This window comes from Mesoplodon densirostris, chromosome 1 (assembly GCF_025265405.1).
Source record: "Mesoplodon densirostris isolate mMesDen1 chromosome 1, mMesDen1 primary haplotype, whole genome shotgun sequence".
In the NCBI taxonomy this organism is placed as follows: Eukaryota; Metazoa; Chordata; class Mammalia; order Artiodactyla; family Ziphiidae; genus Mesoplodon; species Mesoplodon densirostris.
In genome coordinates, this window is record NC_082661.1 from 201,299,312 (window position 1) to 201,320,854 (window position 21,543).

The 21,543-nt window shown below is 40.5% G+C and overlaps 1 protein-coding gene across 2 annotated transcripts in view; it reads left to right on the forward strand.

Moving 5' to 3' along the window:
- AFF1 (ALF transcription elongation factor 1) overlaps positions 1-21,543 on the forward strand; it is a 214,675-nt gene that overhangs the window by 2,045 nt on the left and 191,087 nt on the right. For both annotated transcript variants that reach the window (XM_060114316.1, XM_060114326.1), the window contains exon 2: positions 10,642-10,715. In XM_060114316.1, the coding sequence (XP_059970299.1) occupies positions 10,678-10,715 (38 nt within the window). In that variant the 5' untranslated portion in view covers positions 10,642-10,677. The remainder of the gene's footprint in view (positions 1-10,641; positions 10,716-21,543) is intronic.

The following is a 21,543-nucleotide window of genomic DNA, read 5'->3' on the forward strand; positions in this document are numbered from 1 at the left end:
CATATCAGAGTTAATACGTCTTATTCATTCACTGTAGCAGTTGAATTTCTTAGCGTCTTTGGTATTTGCTTAACTCTTCAATTTAATCAAGATACGATTTTGAAGACTCAAAATGTGTTAAGACTCAAGTGCATTAATTTAGAATACAAAAATCATCAAGAGACTGAGAATTTACGGCAAGAGTAAAGCCCAGGTGATTTTCAACATTGCTTTCTCCTACAAGATGCAGAATATGCATGCGTTTTTTGCTACCAGAAGTCACTGTTTCATTGTGGGGTTATGAGATGGTAAGTAGTTAGACTATGTCAAAACTGGCTTTCTCTTCTGTTTCCTTTTGGTTTCACTGAATTTTGCAAGGACTTGGTGGAGCTAAACGTAACTTTTTTATTGACTAAGATACTTGCTTAATTTGGTTTTGGATTACATTGGAAGAGTATTGTTCGATTAAGGTATATATATGTATATATATGAGTTGCATCTTTATTAGGTACCTCTATAAATCACTGTAGCCATGTGATTGTTTAGTTGAAGTTATATTGCCTTGGGAGTTGAAAAGATGGGTTAAAAAAAAAGCTTAGGAAAAGCAAACTTGTTTTCCATATTTTAAAAAATATTTATTTATTTTTGGCTGCATTGGGTCTTCATTGCTGCATGCAGGCTTTCTCTAGTTGCGGCGAACGAGGGCTACTCTTTATTGGGGTGCACGGGCTTCTCATTGCGGTGGCTTCTCTTGTTGCGGAGCACGGGCTCTAGGCGCGCAGACTTAAGTAGCTGTGGCATGCAGTCTCAGTAGTTGTGGCTCGTGGGCTCTAGAGTGCAGGCTCAGTAGTAGTGGCGCACAGGCTTAGTTGCTCTGCAGCATGTGGGATCTTCCTGGACCAGGGATCGAACCTTTGTCCCCTGCATTGGCAGGTGAATTCTTAACCACTGCACCACCAGGGAAGCCCCATATTTTTAAAGAAGCAAACGAAAGGAGTTTCACATTCAACGCTGTAATTTGTGCTCTTTCATCAAACAAATTTGCATAATCCATTATGAAGTTAGTTGACTGTTAAAATTCCAAATCTTGAGATAGACTGTACTACTAGTTAAAAGGTAGAACTAATTTATATATAAATATCTGAATTATTATAAGACATACACAGGGGACAATACACTCTGCAGATGTCCCTTAAGGTATAGCAACATAGCTGGGATATTCTCCTTACTATTGCAGCTCTACACTGAAAGCTGTCCTTCAACTTGAATTCATTGCTATCTTAGATTTGTCTGTTGAAGCTAAAAGCCCAAAGTTCCCCTATTTCAAGACTAGACCGTTAACTAATTTTTCAGGAGATCGAGAAAGTATGTTGGAGAGAGTACAAATTAAGGAACTGCATTTGCCATACATAAAGTTTTGTAAATAAATTATATTTTTCATTAAATTATAAATTCAACAATGATTTCTGTTCTCAAATGATATTTGACAGTGGTTTTCTAGGAGTCTCTTTTTATACACAATAGTAGCTTATTTAATATTTGCTGATTTAATATTAGATTTCATTAAAAGAGATTGCATAAACCCTGTAATCTATTTATTAAAATTCTCCCACAGTGAAGAAGTAAATGTGGAATATTTAGTTCTTTGTAGGTGCACATCCTTTATTCCTGACTGTTTACAAGAGCACAAGAGATTGTCTTAGATGTGAAACCATGAGGCTCCTAAGGCCGTGAGGATTGCTAATAGGAGTTTCTGTCTTATGCCTTAGGACAGAACTCCTTCAGTAGTGTTCTCCAGGGGACAAAAATCAGCTGATTTTCTTAAATTATCTGTCCCATTTAAAACATGACTAAGGATTTCTTGTTCAAGTGACTTTTTCCTATTAAAAGACTGAGATTATTGTGACAAGTGGAGCCCAGAGGAATCAATTACATCATTAATATAATACCTTATGTTCATTCCCAATACCTCATAAGTATCGGGCATCTTCTAGTGCCAGACAGTACTCTAAGCTTTGGAGAAACTGATAACACCAGATCAAGACAGAGAAAGAGCCCATGCAGGTGGAGTTTACATCCACATAGCACAACAGCTTTCACGTGACATATCATTTAGACCTAATTGCAACTCTGAAGTTGGAGTTCATTCTCCATTTTAAAATCAGGAAATTGAGTTGAAGAAGTTAAGTGACTTGACTCTGTGACTCAAAGCCTGCTGCCCTTTCTACGGTGGTACACTGTGTTGGCTGTGTTGATATGTGGTTTCCTGTTTTTCAAGAATTACAGCTTAACTCTCAAATATAAATAGTGTTTCTCCTTGGCTAAGTAATTCTTTCTAATCATTATGGGAATAAGAAAGCAGGTATTTTCATTTAGCATTATGGACATATATTTGTGACTCCAAAGGAGAATATGCAGACGTATTAAACAGACATGTGGTATTTATTTGCACCAAATAAAGATCCCTACCTTCCCAAAAATTAAATGCAAGGGCTTAGGAGCCATCTCCCTTAGTGCTTCAAATCTATTATTCAAGTTATGAAAGGTCAGTTCACATCCCTATGTAAACCAGGATATACTCATACCATTTTGTTCTATCTTATAGATACAGTGAATATATGCAGAATATATGCATATGGCAGTGTTTTTCAAACTTATAGTAAGCATCAGAACCTCATGGAAGGCTTTTAAGACACAGATGTGTCTCTTCCTCCCCCACTCCCCAAGTTTCTGATTCAGTAGGTCTGGAGTAATGCCCAAGAATTTGCACTTGTAACATGTTTGCAGGTGATATTGATGCTTCTAGTTCTGGAATTACACTTTGAGGACTACTGCAGTATAACAGAGAATTTAAAAGCATGGTTTCTAAGCCAGACAGCTTGGGCTTGAATCTTGGATATGCCACCTACTAGCTGTCAGACCTTAGGCAAATTACTTAACTTCTTGTCAAGAACTGTTAAGGCTCTGAGATTTTACCCTGCTTTCAAGGTAACAAGCTAACCTGCCACAGTTTCATGGACTCTTGGGAATGGGTTTATTATTCATAATAATAGCTGTGGCCAGAGTATCACCATTTTCTTACACTGGTTCCCTAAGCCCCAGTTTCCAAAGAGGAGAGATGTGGAGAGAGTCAGACGTTACCTGCAAACACAGTGGATTATATTAAGGAGAGAAATCCTGATCTTAGGGAATCCTAATGTTTTATAATGGGCAGTAAACATGACTGCCCTTTGTTCCAGAGGGAGACATTATCTTGATTATACTGGATAGTAAACCTGCTGCCCTTTGCTCTAGAAGGAGACATTATATTTTTCAAAGCTGTTCGCTATACAAGTATCTTTAAAGATTGTATGGAACAAAGGCAGTTGGTGCCTCTGCTTGTACAATATGCAGAAATGACCGATGGAGAGTTGGCTCCCAATACTTTTCCATTCCCTTATACAATGGAGTTAACAATACTGTAGTATCTTCCTTACTGGGTAGTTGGGTAGGTTAAAGGTAATAAGACTTGGCAAGTGCTTGAAGCAGAACATAATAAGTGCTACATAAATATTTCCTATTATTACTCCTGAAGGAAAAACATGTGGTTTTTTTTTTAATGGTAAGTATTGCCTTATAAGATGAAATAATTGCTTTACTGAGTATCCCTAACTTTGAGTTCATTCCAAGAAACTTCTTTAATGGGTCTAAGTTCTAAAATGGCGATGATGCATTGTATGATAATCTTACCATTCCATGGGGAATGAGGCTTAAATATTTACTACCAACATTCATGTGCTCTCCCAAGTGTCTCCGCCTCCTTCAGTTATACAGAGTCATGTGACTAATTCTGTCCAGTGGGTTGTCTGTGGGAGTAACATATATTCCTGGACTGAAGCATTTAAGTGCCCTCCACCTCTATTTTTTACTATAGTAAACCCTGCAGCCACATTTTGAGATAGTGGAGCTTCCAACTTGGCTTTTTTCCAGCTTAGGTTTCTCAGTATGGAGAAAGCTCCCTGCCTCCTCCTTACACCCCTCCCCTACCCCCCGCAATATGCAATGGACATAAAGAATAATCAGGAAATAAGTTTTTGTGCTATCAAGCCACTGAAATTTGGGGGTTAATTTGCCACTATAGCATAACCTAGACTACCCTTACTATATTCCAGTGTATATAATACCTGCCTACTGTGAGAAAGTTTGACAGTCAGTTATTTTAAAATATAGGCTCTGAGTATATATATGTAAAGCTGGACACAGAGCTTGCATTCTGTGGAGGAGATATAAACATTAACATATTTATTTACTTAGCATAAGTTAATTTCAGATAGTGGTAAGTACTATGAAAAGGTAAGTGTGGCCAACACTGTTCTTTTCTTCCCCGGTGCTCATTCCCATTTTTTTGTTGCTAAGAGAACCTTGATTGTGTGTGGGATTACATTGTGCCCAGCCTTAGGTGATAGATCATGTTTGTTCTCAGCCAGTGACAACAATTTGTATCCTGATTTACCTGCAGCTGGAGGAGGCCACGTGACCTAGTTCTGGTTTTTAGGTAGGTTTGGGGAAGGATTCCTCTTCTGACAAAAGGAGAGAGATGTGGCTGACATAGCCACACCTTCCTCTTCTCATCTTCTGTCTGCCTTGCATGATGAAAAGGCGTCTGGTTATGGCAGCAACCTTTTTGTACCATGAAATGACAAGCACAAAGACAGCGTGCTAAATATGGCAGAGCCAGAATTCCTGATGGCCTCACTGAACAGCTAAAATTATACCAGTAGCCACCCTCCTCTAGACTTGCTATAGGAGAAGTAGAAACCTCTATTGATTAAGCAGTTGTTACTTGCAGCTAGGCACATTCTGAATCCGTATAGAGTATAATGGAATAGAGCATAGGTAGGCAGGAGGGCACAGCAGCGCTACATTAGCTACTGGATTCAGGGGAGACCTCTTTGAGAATTTATCATTTGAGCTGAGACCTGAATGATGAGAGGGAGCTGACAAGGTGTGGGATGTGTACTTGAGTCTGGGGGCAGCACCAGAGCCCCCTAGAACAAGGATTTGAAGTGGAGAAGAGATAGCTGGGGAAATCATGTTCCATTATGAATTTCTAGGCATGTGGGCTTCATGTGGCACTGGAGAGCTAAAGGAATTGTAGGTGCTCAGGTCAGTTTGGGGCCCTGGGAGATTGTGGGGTGCTTGGGATAGAGCTCTGGAGAATTCAGATGAAAACAGTGTATGACCCATGACTCACCCATGACACGTTGCCATTTACCAAGAGACTGTTATTCCTGGAGGGTATGTGTGGAAAAGGGGAAGGAGATCTGACCAGGGACTACTGACCAGACCAGACATCCTCTGGTCTCTGGACAGTTATTTTCCTAATATTCTCCTTTGGAAACTGGGTCATGGTCATGGGACTTTGAGACCTGCTTAGCGCTGTTTGTCCAGTTGAAAAGCTTCTCTAATGTATGGATTGTCCCTAGCATGTGCTTTGGTTGGCAGGAAGATAACTAGAACAACTACTACAACCATTTATTGAGTGTTCACCATGAGCTTGGCATTGTGCTAAAAACATTACACCCGTTTTATTTAACCCTACAACAACCCCACGAAGCCCCATATTACTGATGAGAAGGCTGAGACCTTGGGGGAGAACAGTGATTTTCTTGAGGTTATATACCTAGTAGGTTGCAAAGCAGGCCTTTAAACAAGCATGTCACAAAGACTGCTGAGAGTCGGTTCCCCAGAATGTGCTAAATTTGGGAGCACTTAATGACCTAGAACAGAATATTTGAAAATATCCTGAATCATTTTTTCTGTATTCCCCCTCTCTCTTTCTTTCCTTGTAATTATATATGTATATGGCGTAAATGTCTATAAAACTTAAAAAAAATTTTTTTTTTTACTTGAAATGTTTTACCTATTTTCGGGAGAAAAGTAGTTTGATGTACATGACATTTTTATTTCTGAATAAATTTGCATTGCAAGAGGCTGGAAGACCTACGAAGGGTCACTTAAATAGATCTGGCAAGGTACAGTCCTACATGCAGCATAGTCTGTTTCACTTATATAAAAAGTAAGATAGACATTGCTGACTTAAATAAGAGCTTCTATGTATTGAATGCCCATGATGTGTCAGTGTTCTGGGCATTTTAGCTAGATTTATAAAGCACTCTTCTCAGTAACTCTGTAAAATAGGCTGTTTTCCATTTTACAGATGGGAGCACTGAGGCTGGTAGGGCTTAATTTGCCCAAAGGGATCACCTGTCTCACTTGAACTTATTCTCTTTTTGCTGTATAGCACTATGTTATGTTATGTTATTTATTTATTTGGCTGCGCCGGGTTTTAGTTGCAGCACATGGGATCTTCATTGTGGCATGTGGGATCTAGTTCCCTGACCAGGGATTGAACCCAGGCCCCCTGCATTGGGAGTGTGGAGTCTTAACCACTGGACCACCAGGGAAGTTCCTACTCTGTTTCTAATATAGAGCCAAGTTGGAATCTTAACTGCTTTTTTTTAACGGGAGGATTTTAAACTGCCCCCCTCCCCCATTTTTTATTCTGCTTTGTCTTTATAATCTGATAAGAATAATATAAAAAAGTATGAAAACTTCAGGAAGACCTTCTGATTTCAATATTTATGGGCCAGTACATCCCCCTCAACCCTTATATTTAGGAAAAAAAATGTTTACACAGGTAATAAAGGATTCATAGCATATAGAATAAAAGATGAAAGTGCCCCTTTCCAGAGAAGCCACTGTTAACAGTTTGGTTCTGTGTGTGTGTGTTTTGGGTGTGTGTTATGCATAAATATAAAAGGAAAGCATTTTCTTTTCAAACAAATTGGCTCACATTGTACATTTTGTTCAGCATCTTGTTTGGATACACCTATTCTTTTTTTGTTTGTTTTTTTTGGTTTTTGCGGTACGCGGGCCTCTCACTGTTGTGGCCTCTCCCGTTGCGGAGCACAGGCTCCGGACGCGCAGGCTCAGCGGCCATGGCTCACGGGCCCAGCCGCTCCGCGGCATGTGGGATCCTCCCGGACAGGGGCACGAACCCGCATCCCCTGCATCGGCAGGCGGACTCTCAACCACTGTGCCACCAGGGAAGCCCCAACCTATTCTTTTTGATGTGTCATTGTTTCTCATGTGCCATAATTTATTTTCCATTTCTGTGTTTATATGTGTTAGGTTGTTACCACTTTTTTTTTCTATTATAAACAACATTTTATTGCACAAACCTCCTTGTACAAATGTGACTTTTTAAGAAAGATTTTTGAAGGAGACATTAACTGAAGCATATACTAATTGCCTTTCTTAGCAGTAGTTTAGGGTTATAACTTCCTGACTACAGTAGGCCTCCATTCTAACCTAACTAACCTTATATCTGAGTTGTGTGGCTACTCTGTACAGCTGTGCAAATCATACATACATCAGCATCTAAGCAGACTTTCATAGGCTGAATTTGGTCTTTCCTGTGAGACGTAAGAGTCAATAATCTGGTGATACAGCCTCCTTGCCCTTGCTTCTGTGGAACGGATTGAGCCACCATACAAGGTTATGAATTTGAATTGTACACGCAAGTCCCTGGCTGTGCCCAGGGGCCAGATGCCTCCGAGAATATGTCTCTTGCACTTTGTACTTCACTCATCCACCCAAGAAACCAGTAGTGAGAGCCAGGGATTCAGCTGACTCCTTCAGTCTTGGATTTGTCAGTTCCTGGGACCATTTTTTAAAAAACAGGCTGGCTGGCTGACTTGCTTGCTTTATCTATCTATCTATCTATTTATAGCAGTTAAGTTCACAGCAAAATTGAGTGGAAGTTATAGAGATTTCCTGTAGACCTCCCTGTCCCCATCCCCACCCCTAGCTTCCCCCATAATCAACTGTCTCCTACTAGGGTGGTACATTTGTTACAATTGAGGAACATGAGCATTGACACATCATTATCACCCAGAGTGCTAGACCCTCTTTTACTACAGCTCTGCCTCGTTTGCTAGTCACTTCCTTTAAGCCTTTGCTCAAATGTTTCCTTCTCTGACCACTCTGTATAAAATTGTAACACCTTACCTCCTTTCCTCTCTGGCACTCTACACTGTTCACTTTGTTTTTCTCCTTTTAAAGTCTAACATCTAGGCTTCCCTGGTGGCGCAGTGGTTGAGAGTCCACCTGCCGATGCAGGGGACACGGGTTCGTGCCCCGGTCTGGGAAGATCCCACATGCCGCGGAGCGGCCGGGCCCGTGAGCCATGGCCGTTGAGCCTGCGCGTCCGGAGCCTGTGCTCCGCAACGGGAGAGGCCACAACAGTGAGAGGCCCACATACCACAAAAAAAAAAAAAAAAAAAAAGTCTAACATCTATATATTATGTTTCATCTTTGGTTACCTCCTGTAGTTTGTAAACTCAGCATGGCAAGTGTCTATATCCTTCACTCTCTTATTCTTACAGTAAATACCCAGGAAATATTTGTTGGCTCAGTGAGTAAATGAACAAACAAGGGAACTCAGGACCACTCTGTCAGGTTGACATCCCTCAACAGCCCCCCCGCCCCCTCCCTTGCTGCCCTCCTTTCTCCACCAATCCGCCCTGGGGTGGGCACTGTTGGGCCGCAAGCAGGTGGGCCGTCCTCACTGGGAGGGCTGTGTTGGGGACTGCCATCATGGACTCTTGAGAAGGCTTTACAGTGTTAAGAAGGTTAATGCCAAAGCAAATGCCTACTATTTTATTGATAATTTGCTGTGGGCCAGCCCTGCATGTTGAGAGAGAAAGAGAGAGGGGAGGTGGGGGAAGGGGGAGGGAAAGGAGGGTAGAGAAAGACAGAGGAAGAAGGAGAAACAGAAGTATGTGTTTGAGGGACTTCCCTGGTGGTCCAGTGGTTAGGACTCTGCGCTTTCACTGCCGAGGGTGCACGTTCAGTCCCTGGTCGGGGAACTAGGATCCTGCAAGCTGCTCAGTGTGCACCCCCCGCCCCCAAAAAAGTGTGTGTTTGATGGGCTTCCCTCATGGCACAGTAGTTAATCCGCCTGCGAACGCAGGGGACACGGGTTCGAGCCCTGGTCCGGGAAGATCCCACATGCCGGGGAGCAACTAGCCCGTGAGCCACAACTACTGAGCCTGCGCTCTAGAGCCTGTGCGCCACAACTGCTGATGCCCGAGCCCCTAGAGCCCATGGTCCCCGACAGGAGAAGCCACCGCAATGAGAAGCCTGCGGACCACAATGAAGAGCAGCCCCTGCTCTCCACAACTAGAGAAAAGCCCGCCGGCAGCAACAAAGACCCCATGCAGCCAAAAATAAAATAAATTTAAAATAATTTTAAAAATCATGTGTTTGAGAGAGGGAAAATGAGAGAGTAAGGGGGGAGAGTGAGGGAGGTGATTGGGGTTTGAGCTGGAGAATTTAGGAAACTTGCCGAGGGCCACTACAGCCAGCTGAAGGAGGGGTCTCCTCCAAAGCATGTTTGACCCTGAACATTTGAGCTCTACTAGTGTGAGTTTAATTAGAATATTTGTAGCATCTGTGTTGCATTCTTTTGGGGGAGGAGATAGAGTGACAAGTGGTATCTACTAATATGAAACATTGTAGTCAGCAAGTCAGCAATTTTAATTTCATGGAGGGGGAGATAAAAGACCTTATCAAGAGGCAGAGTAGAGCTGAAGGACTCTATTCAGCGTTTCTTCAGCCTTAGGCAAAAAGTATAACAGCCTCTTAAAGTAGCAGACAAGCTAAAATAGTTACAAATTTAACATCATGTTTCCATTTGTATCAAATAGTTTGTTAAATTGGTACTAAGATAATTTGGTAACATACCCTTTGCCTTAAGGATGTTTGAAAAAAGAGAAACTATTTAAAGCAAGTTAGGATAAGAGCAGTAAATTTACAAATACATACAAGAAAGGGAAAAGGAAACAGCTGTTGATAGTGTTAACCATAGAGAGAGAGGTTGTTTCTAGAGATACACGAGATAGTACCAAGGCCATCTGCCCAGGTTGGATAACAACTTTTTAAAACCAGTACTGTTCTGAGAGAATGCTCCAGAATTGCTTTGGGGGTTAAGTACCTTTTATGAGTGGAAGTAAAATCTCAAGATTGGCTCTTAAACTGGGCCCACTTTTTTATTTAGTGTTGAATTCTTATGTGAAGATCAACTCTTAATTTTCTTTCTTGTCCATACTCTTTCACCATTTTCCCTTTTGACTCTAGTGAGGTTGTTGACACAACCTATTACCTTAGGCAACTTAACTTAAAACTGAGTTTCAGTTTTCTTATATATAAAATGGGGTATTTGGTATATGGTGTATTAGTATGTACCTTGCAAGTGTATTGTAATGTTTACATGAAATTCATTTTTAAAGGGCTTAACACAATGCTTGGCACAAAGTAGACACTGGGGAAATGTTATTTCCTTTCTTCCTCCTCATGATACACTTGTGCACATTTTTTTCCTGGCTGAAATTGCTTTGAGTAGCAGCCTTAAAATTAAAAGTGCATTTGGCCAAAAGTGCATTTGGCCTTTGAGGTATGCTGGCCGGTTTGTTCACGCAACTTGAGAGTTGGTGAAGAATCATTCTCTTATTCGAATGGGAACTTTGAATTCTGTGTCCAATAAGATTTCTTACAGGTCAGGTGTACCTATGAGTTTACTTATGGGCTAATGTTCACAGGCTGCTCTGTCTCTTTCAGATGAATAGACTCGTCGCTTTCCACTGATTGGCAGCGATGGCATTTACCGGAAGAGTCAACAGCAGTGGCAACAGGTAACCGTGAAATCCACGATGCAAGGATGTGATATTTAATTTTATAATCTATTGTTCAAAGAATAACTTTGGTCCTTTTTATTTTTGTGACTTATGACTCTCTGGTGCTGGAGAATGTGTGAAAATTTCTGTTTTCTCTACATGAAGTCAAACCTATTAGACTGGCTACATATTTTCTTTAAATCTAGTAGTCTCTTAACTCATTTCTTTAACATGTGGTTGTGATGTTAGATCAGCATCTTAATTCTCTGTTCAAGGTACTGGTCCAGATTACACTGATCTGGGAAAATGTACACCTATTCAGCTTGTACTGAAACAGATATCATGATGAAATTCGCCTTATCATGAGAGCTTTGAAAGAGGGAATTCTGTCAGTTACATTTTATGACTTTCACATCTCTCCCTCCAACTCTGTACATATGGTTCTTGCATATAGTACATGACCAGGGTTGGTTGAGGGGAGCATATTTATATTCTGAAGCAGTTATTAAGAATAACCCATTTGCTATCCAGAAGGAATTCTTAATATCACTGATCAGTTTTTATTTATACTATTAGATGCTCAGATACATATATATATGAAAGTATGAGACATGTAGACTCAAACTTAATTAATATTTCTTGAGTAATAGATGATGGTGACTAATTCTGGACCATTCTGATGCTTTCCTACTTCCTCCTCCTTTCTGGTTCATTTAGGAAATTCTTCCTGTACTCCAGGTGGTCCTGTTGGTACTGTTGTTAAACTTGGTACACTCTCCTCCCCCACAGAGGAAAGCATGTGACCCAGGCTGCAACAGTCCACATTCTGCTAGAGCCAGAGGGGAAGCTGTTATCATCCGTTTTTTTAGGCTTATTCATAATGTTTGGTTACACATAAGTTTTAAATTTTTATGTAGTTAAATGTCTTTTTTATGGATTCTGGTTTTGATTGTGCTTAGAAAGGTCTTTCCTACTCCAAGATTGAGAAAATAATGTCATGTGTTCTCTGCTGGCACTTGAAAGGTTTCATTTTTTGCATTTAATCAGAACTTGTAAGCTGGTGGCCTATGGGGCAGATCTGGTCAACAGATGGGTTTTGTTTGACCTCTCACAGTGTTCTAAAAAAAATATATCTACCAATGATTTTTACATAATGATCTAGACTTCCATCTTCTCTTAAAAAACTTAACAACGTTGGGTTTGCATTGCAATATAGCAACATTCAGATGGAATTGAATAGCTACTCCTCTTTTTGAGGAGTCATGAGCTTTCTAATTCAAAACTTCCCAAGTGGTGTGCCATTAGTACTTTTCAGGTGTGCCAAGATGTTGCTCTCCCCAACCAGAACTCCCACCTGATTTCCTCCTGCAGATATCTGCTTTGTCAGCTTGCCCCAGAGAGACTTGATGTTAAAAAAAAAAAAAAAGTTGGGGAAGCACGATGCTTTCTAGTTCACTACAATTCCCACACAGCTGGATTCACACACTGAGTTAGCTGCTTCACCTTCTTAACTTGCAACCCATTTTAGATCTTTGACTTTTTAGCATTTTGATCCATCTGTAATTAAAGTTAGTGTAAAGAGTGTGTTGTAAATTTCCATATTAATAAGAAATGAAAAAAGTCTGCGGATGTTAGGGAGCCTCTTTTTTTTAAGCAAAAGGCTAGCCAGTTGTTACAACATAATTTATTAAATCATCTATCTTTACTGATTTGAGTGCTGTGTCCAAATTCCATCAGATTGTTGAGTCTATTATTAGACTCTTTTGTTCCATTGATTGCCTCTTCTGGCAATGGTGCTATACTATTTCAGTGTATTTTTATAGGTCTTAATATTCAGGCAGATTCTTTGTCATTACTTTTCATTTTTAGAATTTTTATAGCTATTCACATCTGATTACATTTCCACGTGTACTCTGGAGTCATTAGTCATTTTCTAGAAAAATTGTTGGCATTTTGATTGGAGTCCCTTTGCATTAATCAATTAGATTTGAATTTGATAAAACATTAAAACTGGGTCTTTTTACAAAGAAATCTACATATCAGATGAATGAAAATTTACGGGGTGAAGAAATTTTAAATTTCAATTCTAAGATTTTTTGGAGGTATGATTTTTCAACTATTTCTGGTTATTGACACTGCATCCAGGGTAATTTCTGGTAGGAGAATCAATTATAATAGTTAACAACATCATCAGTGACAATTTAAAAAAGGTATTTTGAAGTCTTATTATTTACATATGTTTTCTATTGTTGCTAATTATTAAGTTAGGATAGGTAACTGCCCTTTGTAGTGACATTCTAGCAATTACAGAGCTGTTTTTATTATTTGTTACATTTACCTTTTCAGCTCCTTACCTCCCTGATGTGGTCCTTTTTAATTTTAACACCCAGTACAAGTGATAAGCTAGGGAAAATCCTAAATGGAGCTCTATTTTTCATATATACCAAATAGCTCACTTGTTTAAATGTTTAGTCATGGCAGTCTCATCTTTTAGTAGTCAAAAAAAAAAAAAAATCAAATTCATGTGGAACTGGTCCAGGACTAGCATATATTTTAAAGGAAACAGATGTGTATTGAGCAGGCAGCTCTAATTGCTCAAACTAAATAGAAGTCTGAGTGTGAATCCTTAGTTTGCTTAGGGCTATCAGAAGTCATAAGCGTGGACAGAATATTAATGTCCTGTGTGAAGACAATATTTGTTTTAGTTCTTGTAAATAATAGGCTTATTCCCTGGCTTCCAAATTTATCAGCATTAGACATTATTGAATCTGATTTACTAATATTTCCCCTCACCTTCCTTCCCCTCCCCATTTTGTTCTTTCTAAAAATTGTCATTGGAGTATAACAAACTGAAAAGGGCAGACAGTATTAGTACAGTTCAATGCATTCTCACAAAGTGAACACACTTGTGTAACCAATCAAGCAACAACAATACCAGCTCTCCAGAAGCCCCTCCTGTCCCCTTTCAGCTGCTGTCTCCCTCAAAGCCTGCCACTATTCTGACTTCTAACACCATGGATTTGTTTTGCCTGCTTTTGGTTTTTATTTAAAAATAAGCATATAGTATATTCTTTTACGTTGTCTATTTAGTTTTGATGTTTACGTTATATCTTTTATTTTATAAACTTGAATATCTTTAACATTTATATGTCTTTATAATAAGGTCTTTTAAATTAATGTACCATATTAATTATATTGTATAATCAATATTAAATTTAAAAAAATTTCCATCAACTTTTCATAGTCTAATGCGATAGTAAATTATCCTTACTTTTTTTCCACTTCTCTCTCCTCTACCCTCCAACTGTTAGCTCTGCTTTTAGTTTTAAATTGTCCAGATTGATAGTTCATTTTATTTTATAAGCATCTGTGCCCTTGCGAGCTTTGTCTTTTAATTGATAATAAAAGCTGAAAAACCAATAAGCATTATTCACATTATTTTGACTGGGAAGCAAAATAGTGTTTAGGGTTTCATTTCTCCTCTATGGGTTCAAAGTCAACCCGAGTACCACTTGAGAAATTTCATATTGATCGGGACAGATGAACTCTTTAGCTGAGTAAATTTCAAATTCATGCCACATTTTAAATTCCTTCATCTTTGGGTGGTATTTTTATTTTTCCTGGAGTTTGTAATTACTTTTCTTTTTCCTTGTTGAAAGAGAGAACGTGCCTTTTTGTTATGTCACTACCATGTTCCCCTTCTTACCCTTCTGTATGCATTAGGAGATTTGCTGATATGCTTTTCAGTTTGGGTGAAGATTTGAAGGATTGCGTTCTGTGAACCCTGACTCATAATGCTGTAGTCGTGGATTCTCTACTTCCCCAGGCGAGTCTGAAATAATGTTTAACTCTCCTAATTGAGGAGAGTCCTCAATTAGTGAGGAGGCTACAAGGTGTTAAGCTGATTAACACCTATTATATAGACAGATTTTCTTTGTGTAAGTAAATCAGGGGCCTGACATCCAGATGCTCAGGAGAGAGATTAATGGCTGTAGGCCGTGTTTTCCTGGAACAGTGATTGGCCTGGGCATTGTAAATAATCCACACCTGGAATTGGGAAATTTCCTGTATTTCCCAGCAAGTTGTTTTAGGCCTGATTTACAAGTGCAATGATGTTTCTTATATAGAATGCATTGTTTCCCTTTATTTTAGAAAATGGTTCCTAAGTGTGAAGTATGTGTCATTGTCATATGTAGTTTTAAGATGAGTCATTCAGTTTGATGGCTGTAGAAGAGTTTGGTTTCAGACTCATCCCAGACCTGAGGAAATCTTTTTCAGAATTAGTTGTTTCCCAAATGGATAGTTAAATTTTGGGGTTGGGTGGGTAGGGGGGGAAAAACTCAACTGTAGAAGTATTGAGTAAATTTACCAGTAAAATCCAATTGACCTGTTACTGCATGGGTGATATAGTGGGCTTGAGTGTGGAACTCCAGGGCCACAGCTTGTGTTTAGATCTCTGACATGTTGGTTACTTGGACAAATTGCTCAACTTTTAAAGCCTCATTAAAATGGGCATACAAAGAATAATGTATGTAAAGTGCTTATCACAGTTCCTGGTAAATCATAAGTCCTTGATACGTTATTAATTCTGTCGCTCTGGTGAGGATGGTATAGTGCTGGGTTTCAGGAGAGTCAGTACCTTCCTCAATTCTACCTCAAAGGAGAAAGGCTTTGTTTAGAGGCAACTCTCTGGATGGAAGGGATTCCTTTGTGAGCTACTCCAGGAATAAAATACATAGGAAGGAGAGTAATAGAGGAAATAGACCTTTAAAAAAAACAAAACACAAGAGTGTGTTTATTTGCAGGGCATGTGGATACACTTAAAAGTTTTTCTCTGGTCTATTTTACATTTAATATTGGCTATGGGATTGTCTTAAATCACACACAGGGATTGTAGAGGTCATCAAGCCCCTATGTTTTCATTCTTTTGGGTAGCTACTTAGGGGTGGAATTGCTTTCTTGTAAGGTAGATTTATGTTTAGAGTCATCTTAAGATTGTGCTAAGTTCATGGGCTTCCCTGGTGGTGCAGTGGTTAAGAATCCGCCTGCCAATGCAGGGGACATGGGTTCGAGCCCTGGTCCGGGAAGATCCCACATGCGGAGGAGCAACTAAGCCTGTGCGCCACAACTACTGAGCCTGCGCTCCGGAGCCCGTGAGCCACAACTCCTGAGGCCCGGGCGCCTGGAGCCCATGCTCTGCAACAAGAGAGGCCACTGCAATGAGAAGCCTGCGCACCACAACGAAGAGTAGCCCCTGCTCACTGCAGTTAGAGAAAGTCTGCTCACAGTAACAAAGACCCAATGCAGCCAAAAATAAATAAATAAAATAAATTTTAAAAAAAACCAAAAAAGATTATTCTAAGTTCATAAGTCAGTGTGCCCAAGGTCAGTTTCAAGTTCATTTGTGTACGTTTTTTCTCTTTGTCTTTAGCTCTGAATTCTACTAATGCTGTGAGTTGGAGGAGAATGAATTAATATTTTTTCAGTGCCTTCAGTAGAATGGCTACTAGTCCAAGCAGTTGGCATTGTATCATTTTAGGTGACCCTTTGGTCTGTGGTGGTAGATAAGATGGACATTGTGTTGAATTGTTTAGGATTATACCATCTTTATAGGAACACTGATTTTATACTATCCTGATTTGGGGAAGAATCTTTTTTCTTTTTGGAGGGCTTCGGTTATAACAATCCTTTTCTTCTGAAGCTGTAACAGTCAGCCTCCTTTGGAATCTGTGGAACAGGTTTAGAAAGAAGAGCATTTCAGTTCCAGTTTCCTCTTTTTCAGAAGCCTGGAGGACATTATTTCAGAATCCGAATCTTGTTTTCTGTACCTCATGATAACCCTGTAATGTGGTCAGATTAGATAGTAATCTGCCTCATTGTACTGGAGAAAGAAAAAGCCTGGAGAAATTAATAGTTGAATGTGTGAATCAGACTAAAGGGAATGCTGTGGCAACTAGTTTGTTTTGGAGAGAAATTGTTTTTTTTTTTTTTTGTTCTTGTTTTTTTTAAAAATTAGTTTATTTATTTTTTCTATTTTTGGCTGCATTGAATCTTCGTTGCTGTGCGTGGGCTTCCTCTAGTTGTGGCGAGTGGGGGCCACTCTTCGTTGTGGTGCGTGGGCCTCTCACTGTGGTGGCTTCTCTTGTTGCGGAGCACAGGCTCTAGGTGCACAGGCTTCAGTAGTTGTGGCTTGCGGGCTCCAGAGCGCAGGCTCAGTAGTTGTGGCGTACAGGCCTAGTTGCTCCGCAGCATGTGGGATCCTCCCGGACCAGGGCTCGAACCCGTGTCCCCTGCATTGGCAGGCGGACTCCCAACCACTGCGCCACCAGGGAAGCCCCTGAGAAATTGTTGAATTACTAAATAACATTTAACATGTAAGGCACTGTGCATTTTCATTTCTGCCTTTGACCAGCAAGTTCTGATCGTTTCATCAGATGATGCCTTCTTCTTAACCTGTAATGCAGAGTGCCAGCATTTTTGTTGCTTTAAAATGATTTTAAAATGGTAGGCGTTGGATTGTATGTGTTTACATAGATAAGATGTTAATAGATATTGTTAAGTGAACAGGTCTTATTAAAGCTACTGAAAGCATGAGGTGGTCCAAGACTTCTTGTTAAGGGGAAAACAGTCTAAAGGGAGAGAGAGAGGGAGGTTGGGAAGGAGGAAAGGCGGGGGTGGAGGGTGGGACACAAGGGAAAGACAGACAGAAAGAAAGAAAGAAATCTTGTGCATTGTAGCAGCAATAAAGAATTAACATTGGCCCTGACTGGGCATGTTAACCGAATTTAGTATAGACTTTATCATACTTCTTGCCCACTCTCTTTTTTCTTCACTTTAGAAGAAAAAATTTTATCACAGAAATATTCAGACATTAGTAGAAGTAGAGAGAATTCCCCAGATTTAACATTTCTCAATATTTTGCCACACTTAAAAAAAAAAATCTATCCTCTTTCTTTTGTTCTTTGCTGAAGTGCTTTAAAGCAAATCCCAGACATCTGTTTTTTCACTCTGGCATACTTTATGTGCATCTCCTTAAAAAAAGAGACATTTTCCTGCATAATTGCATACCCGTCTCATACCTAATAATATTAACGTTTTAGAGTCATCTATTAATTAACCCATCTCCAAACTATCCAGATTGTTGTAAAATGTCTATTCAAGTTGTTTACATCCTGATTCAGCCAAATCAAAGTGCGTATACTGCGTTAGGTTTTGTCAATTAAGTCTTAACCTAGAGCATTTACCTTGCTTATTTGGCAGGGATGGGGGGCGGGCGGGGATTGACTGGTTGAGGAAGCTAAGTTTGAATGTATGTCCTACTTTGTGGATTTGTCTGACTGCTCCTCTTAATGTGTTTTTGTTCTTATATACCAGTGGTTCTCAACCTGGAATACTTTTACCTCCTGGAGGTGGGGGGTGGGTACATTTGACAATGTCTTGAGAGACTTTTAGTTGTCATAATCTCATGGGTAGAGGCCAAGGATGCTGCTAAACATCCTACAGTGCTCAGGATGGCCCCCACTACAAATACTTTTCTGGCTCCAAATGTCACTGGTGCTGAGCTTGAGAATCATGTGGTTCTATCCCAGGTATTTCCTGTAGAATGGACGTTAGCTCTAAAGCTCAGTTACATTTGAGATAAGTCTTTTTGCTCAGAATAGTTAACAGTCCAAGAGTGCCGGTATTGTTCTGTGATTTGATCTGGGTGCTGCTTACAGGGGTATGTCACTCTGTGAAAATGCATGTGTGAGTGCATGTTATATTCTAATTTTTAAAGTTTACTGCAAAAAAATCTTCCTAGTCCTGCTGTGAACCTTCCTCTTTTTGACTATCACCTCAGATTCTTGGATGAGTCAAGAAATCTTTAAATCCTCTTTCCTTATAAACTTCCTTAATTCTCAATTCCTTTTAATGTAAGAGACTGGTAAAGATGGGGAAATGGGTGCCTTGTGACCTAATTATTGGGATGGTTATGGGTCTGTTAATGGCCAAGCCAGGGTGCTGGTGTCGTCCTTGCTCTGGAGAGTTGCCCTAAGGGAGGGAACACCGGAACTGTAAGTAATGTTAGGCCACCAAGAAAGCTTGAAGGAGAGAGAAGGAAAGTCCTCCCAGATGGGTTGGCTTCAAGAGAGAAGGTTGCCTTTCTCGAGCACTGAGAAAGGGGCATTTGGGGCAGAAAGAACCAGTGGAGGCTGGGAATGCAGTAGGGGTGTGCTGGGAACCCTTTCTGCAAAGTTGTCTTAAAGCCAGCTTCTTCCCCCATCTCTGATAAATCACTGGAAGGAAAGGCAATGAATTTTTCCTGACAGTCAGTTCTTACTGGGGGCCCAAGCTTCGTTTGCAAGTGAAAGGACTGCTGTTGGAGTAGTTGACATCACAATGGGCCCTGACTCTTTTCACTTCAAAGTGTAAAAGAATCTCCAGGGGTGATAAATGGGGGCTGTTGGACTCATTACTTGTAAGCAGAGCTGAGGGATGACCTCTACATTTTTTTTAATTAAAAGAAAACAGGGTTTCCTAGTGGAGAGCGTGGGGCTGCTCTTCATTTGAATTTTGACTGCTCCCACTGGAGAAGATCTTTGCTAAGGTTACAGGGAGGCAGCCTCTGTTACCTCGGGTTTGCCCTGACTCGCAAGTCCTGGAGAAATGGCTCCACCTGGGGTGGCCCTGCCAGGTACTCCTGCTAGGTTGAGAATTGAAGTGCCCTGGCTTCAGCTGCATTTTTGTTGCAAGAGGGGGGAACAGGGCAGAATTTTGGAGCCCTGTTTCTCTGGGGAGACTGAGGGCTTAGACCCCTCCTTTGTTCCTTTTCCCACCCAGCATCAAGAGAAAAACTCCCTTACTCCCATGCAATGCAGAAGGAGGTCAGTTTTTAAGTAAATTCTTAGAACTTGGCACAGAAGTCCAAAGGTTATTGTTTTCAGGCTTACATTTAAAGTTAGTATTCCTTTTGTTTATGTAGTACAAGCCTTTGCATTGGATCAAAACCCTTAACCAAAATTATAGTATTTGAACATTTTATGATCAATGTTTATGTTGAAAGCAGCACTATTAAAATACTATTATTAGCACTAATAACCTGGCATTTTATGGAACCAAGACTTGGAAACTGCTCTTTAAATGCAACCCTGCAGCTGAAGGTCCACCTTCAAGTAAACTCTCTTCCTAGTGTCCCCAACTCCCCATAAAGCTTATCTCTCTTTTGCTGTTTTGTCACTTGGCTCCTTTGTTTTTTTTTTTTCTTTCTTTCTTTCTTTTTTTTTTTGTGGTACGCAGGCCTCTCACTGTTGTGACCTCTCCCGTTGCGGAGAACAGGCTCCGGACGCGCAGGCCCAGCGGCCATGGCTCATGGGCCCAGCCGCTCTGCGGCATGTGGGATCCTCCCAGACAGGGGCACGAACCTGCGTCCCCTGCATTGGCAGGCGGACTCGCAACCACTGTGCCACCAGGGAAGCCCTTGGCTCCTTTGTTGCAGTCGGTCCAAGGCTTAGCCAGATTTTAAACAGCTGGGGGGGTCAGAGACTGCCCCTTGTAACCCGAGTGAAACCAGTAAGGTGCTGGGCATCCAAGAATTCTAATGTGTTTACTGACTTCCCAAGTGTTTGGTAATCACCTTCTGAGTGTATCTTCCAAACAAGTTATAAGATTTGAGAAAGAAGCAGAGGTCACAGCTGGAGAGGAGCACGTCCCTGGATGGAGGGTAGAGAGGAGCTGTCCTCCAGCCAATGCGTTTGCAGCTAGAGATGAGAGAGTGTTCAAGGCCTCCATTCCCCAAGATACTGGAATGGTGTGAATGTGGGGACACTCCTGGCTGACACGGCTTTTATGACTTCAGATGCCAGCAGCAGCTAATACTTAATGAACACGGTGACCAGATTTTGTGCTATCAAATACTAAGTATTTGATAGGTGTGATTTCATTTCAGACTCACAGCTGTCTATGGGGCTATATTTTACAGATGAAAAAGGGGAAGGAAGGTTTAACTGATTCATCAGTGGCAGATACTCAAGCCACCTTCCTTCTGTCACTGGGCCCCAAGTCTGTTCCACATCGTCTTGGCAGAAGCCGGTGGCAGGGAAATACTTTCTGAGCTCTGGTTTGAAACTGAGGCCTGGGCCAGAAATCCTCTTGGTTGACTTTCTTTTCTGACATTGTAAAGGAGTAGTAGATAAAACGCTGTTCCTGGGAGATGACTTCATTGTGGCACCACTAGTTAGAGAAATGTGCATCTTTTTTTTTTTTTTTTTTTAATTTTCACATGAATTAGTATTTTATCTTTGAATTTTTGAATTTTATTTTATTCTACAGTAGGTTCTTATTAGTCATCCATTTTATACACATCAGTATATACATGTCAATCCCAATCTCCCAATTCATCACACCCCACCCCCACCCCCCACTGCTTTCCCCCCTTGGTGTCCATACCTTTGTTCTCTACATCTGTGTCTCTATTTCTGCCCTGCAAACCGGTTCATCTGTACCATTTTTCTAGATTCCACATATATGCGTTAATATACGATATTTGTTTTTCTCTTTCTGACTTACTTCACTCTGTATGACAGTCTCTAGATCCATCCACGTCTCTACAAATGACCCAATTTCTTTCCTTTTTTATGGCTGAGTAATATTCCATTGTATATATGAACCACAACTTCTTTATCCATTCGTCTGTCGATGGGCATTTAGGTTGCTTCCATGACCTGGCTGTTGTAAATAGTGCTGCAGTGAACATTAGGGTACATGTGTCCTTTTGAATTATGGTTTTCTCTGGGTATATGCCCAGTAGTGGGATTGCTGCGTCATATGGTAATTCTATTTTTAGTTTTTTAAGGAACCTCCATACTGT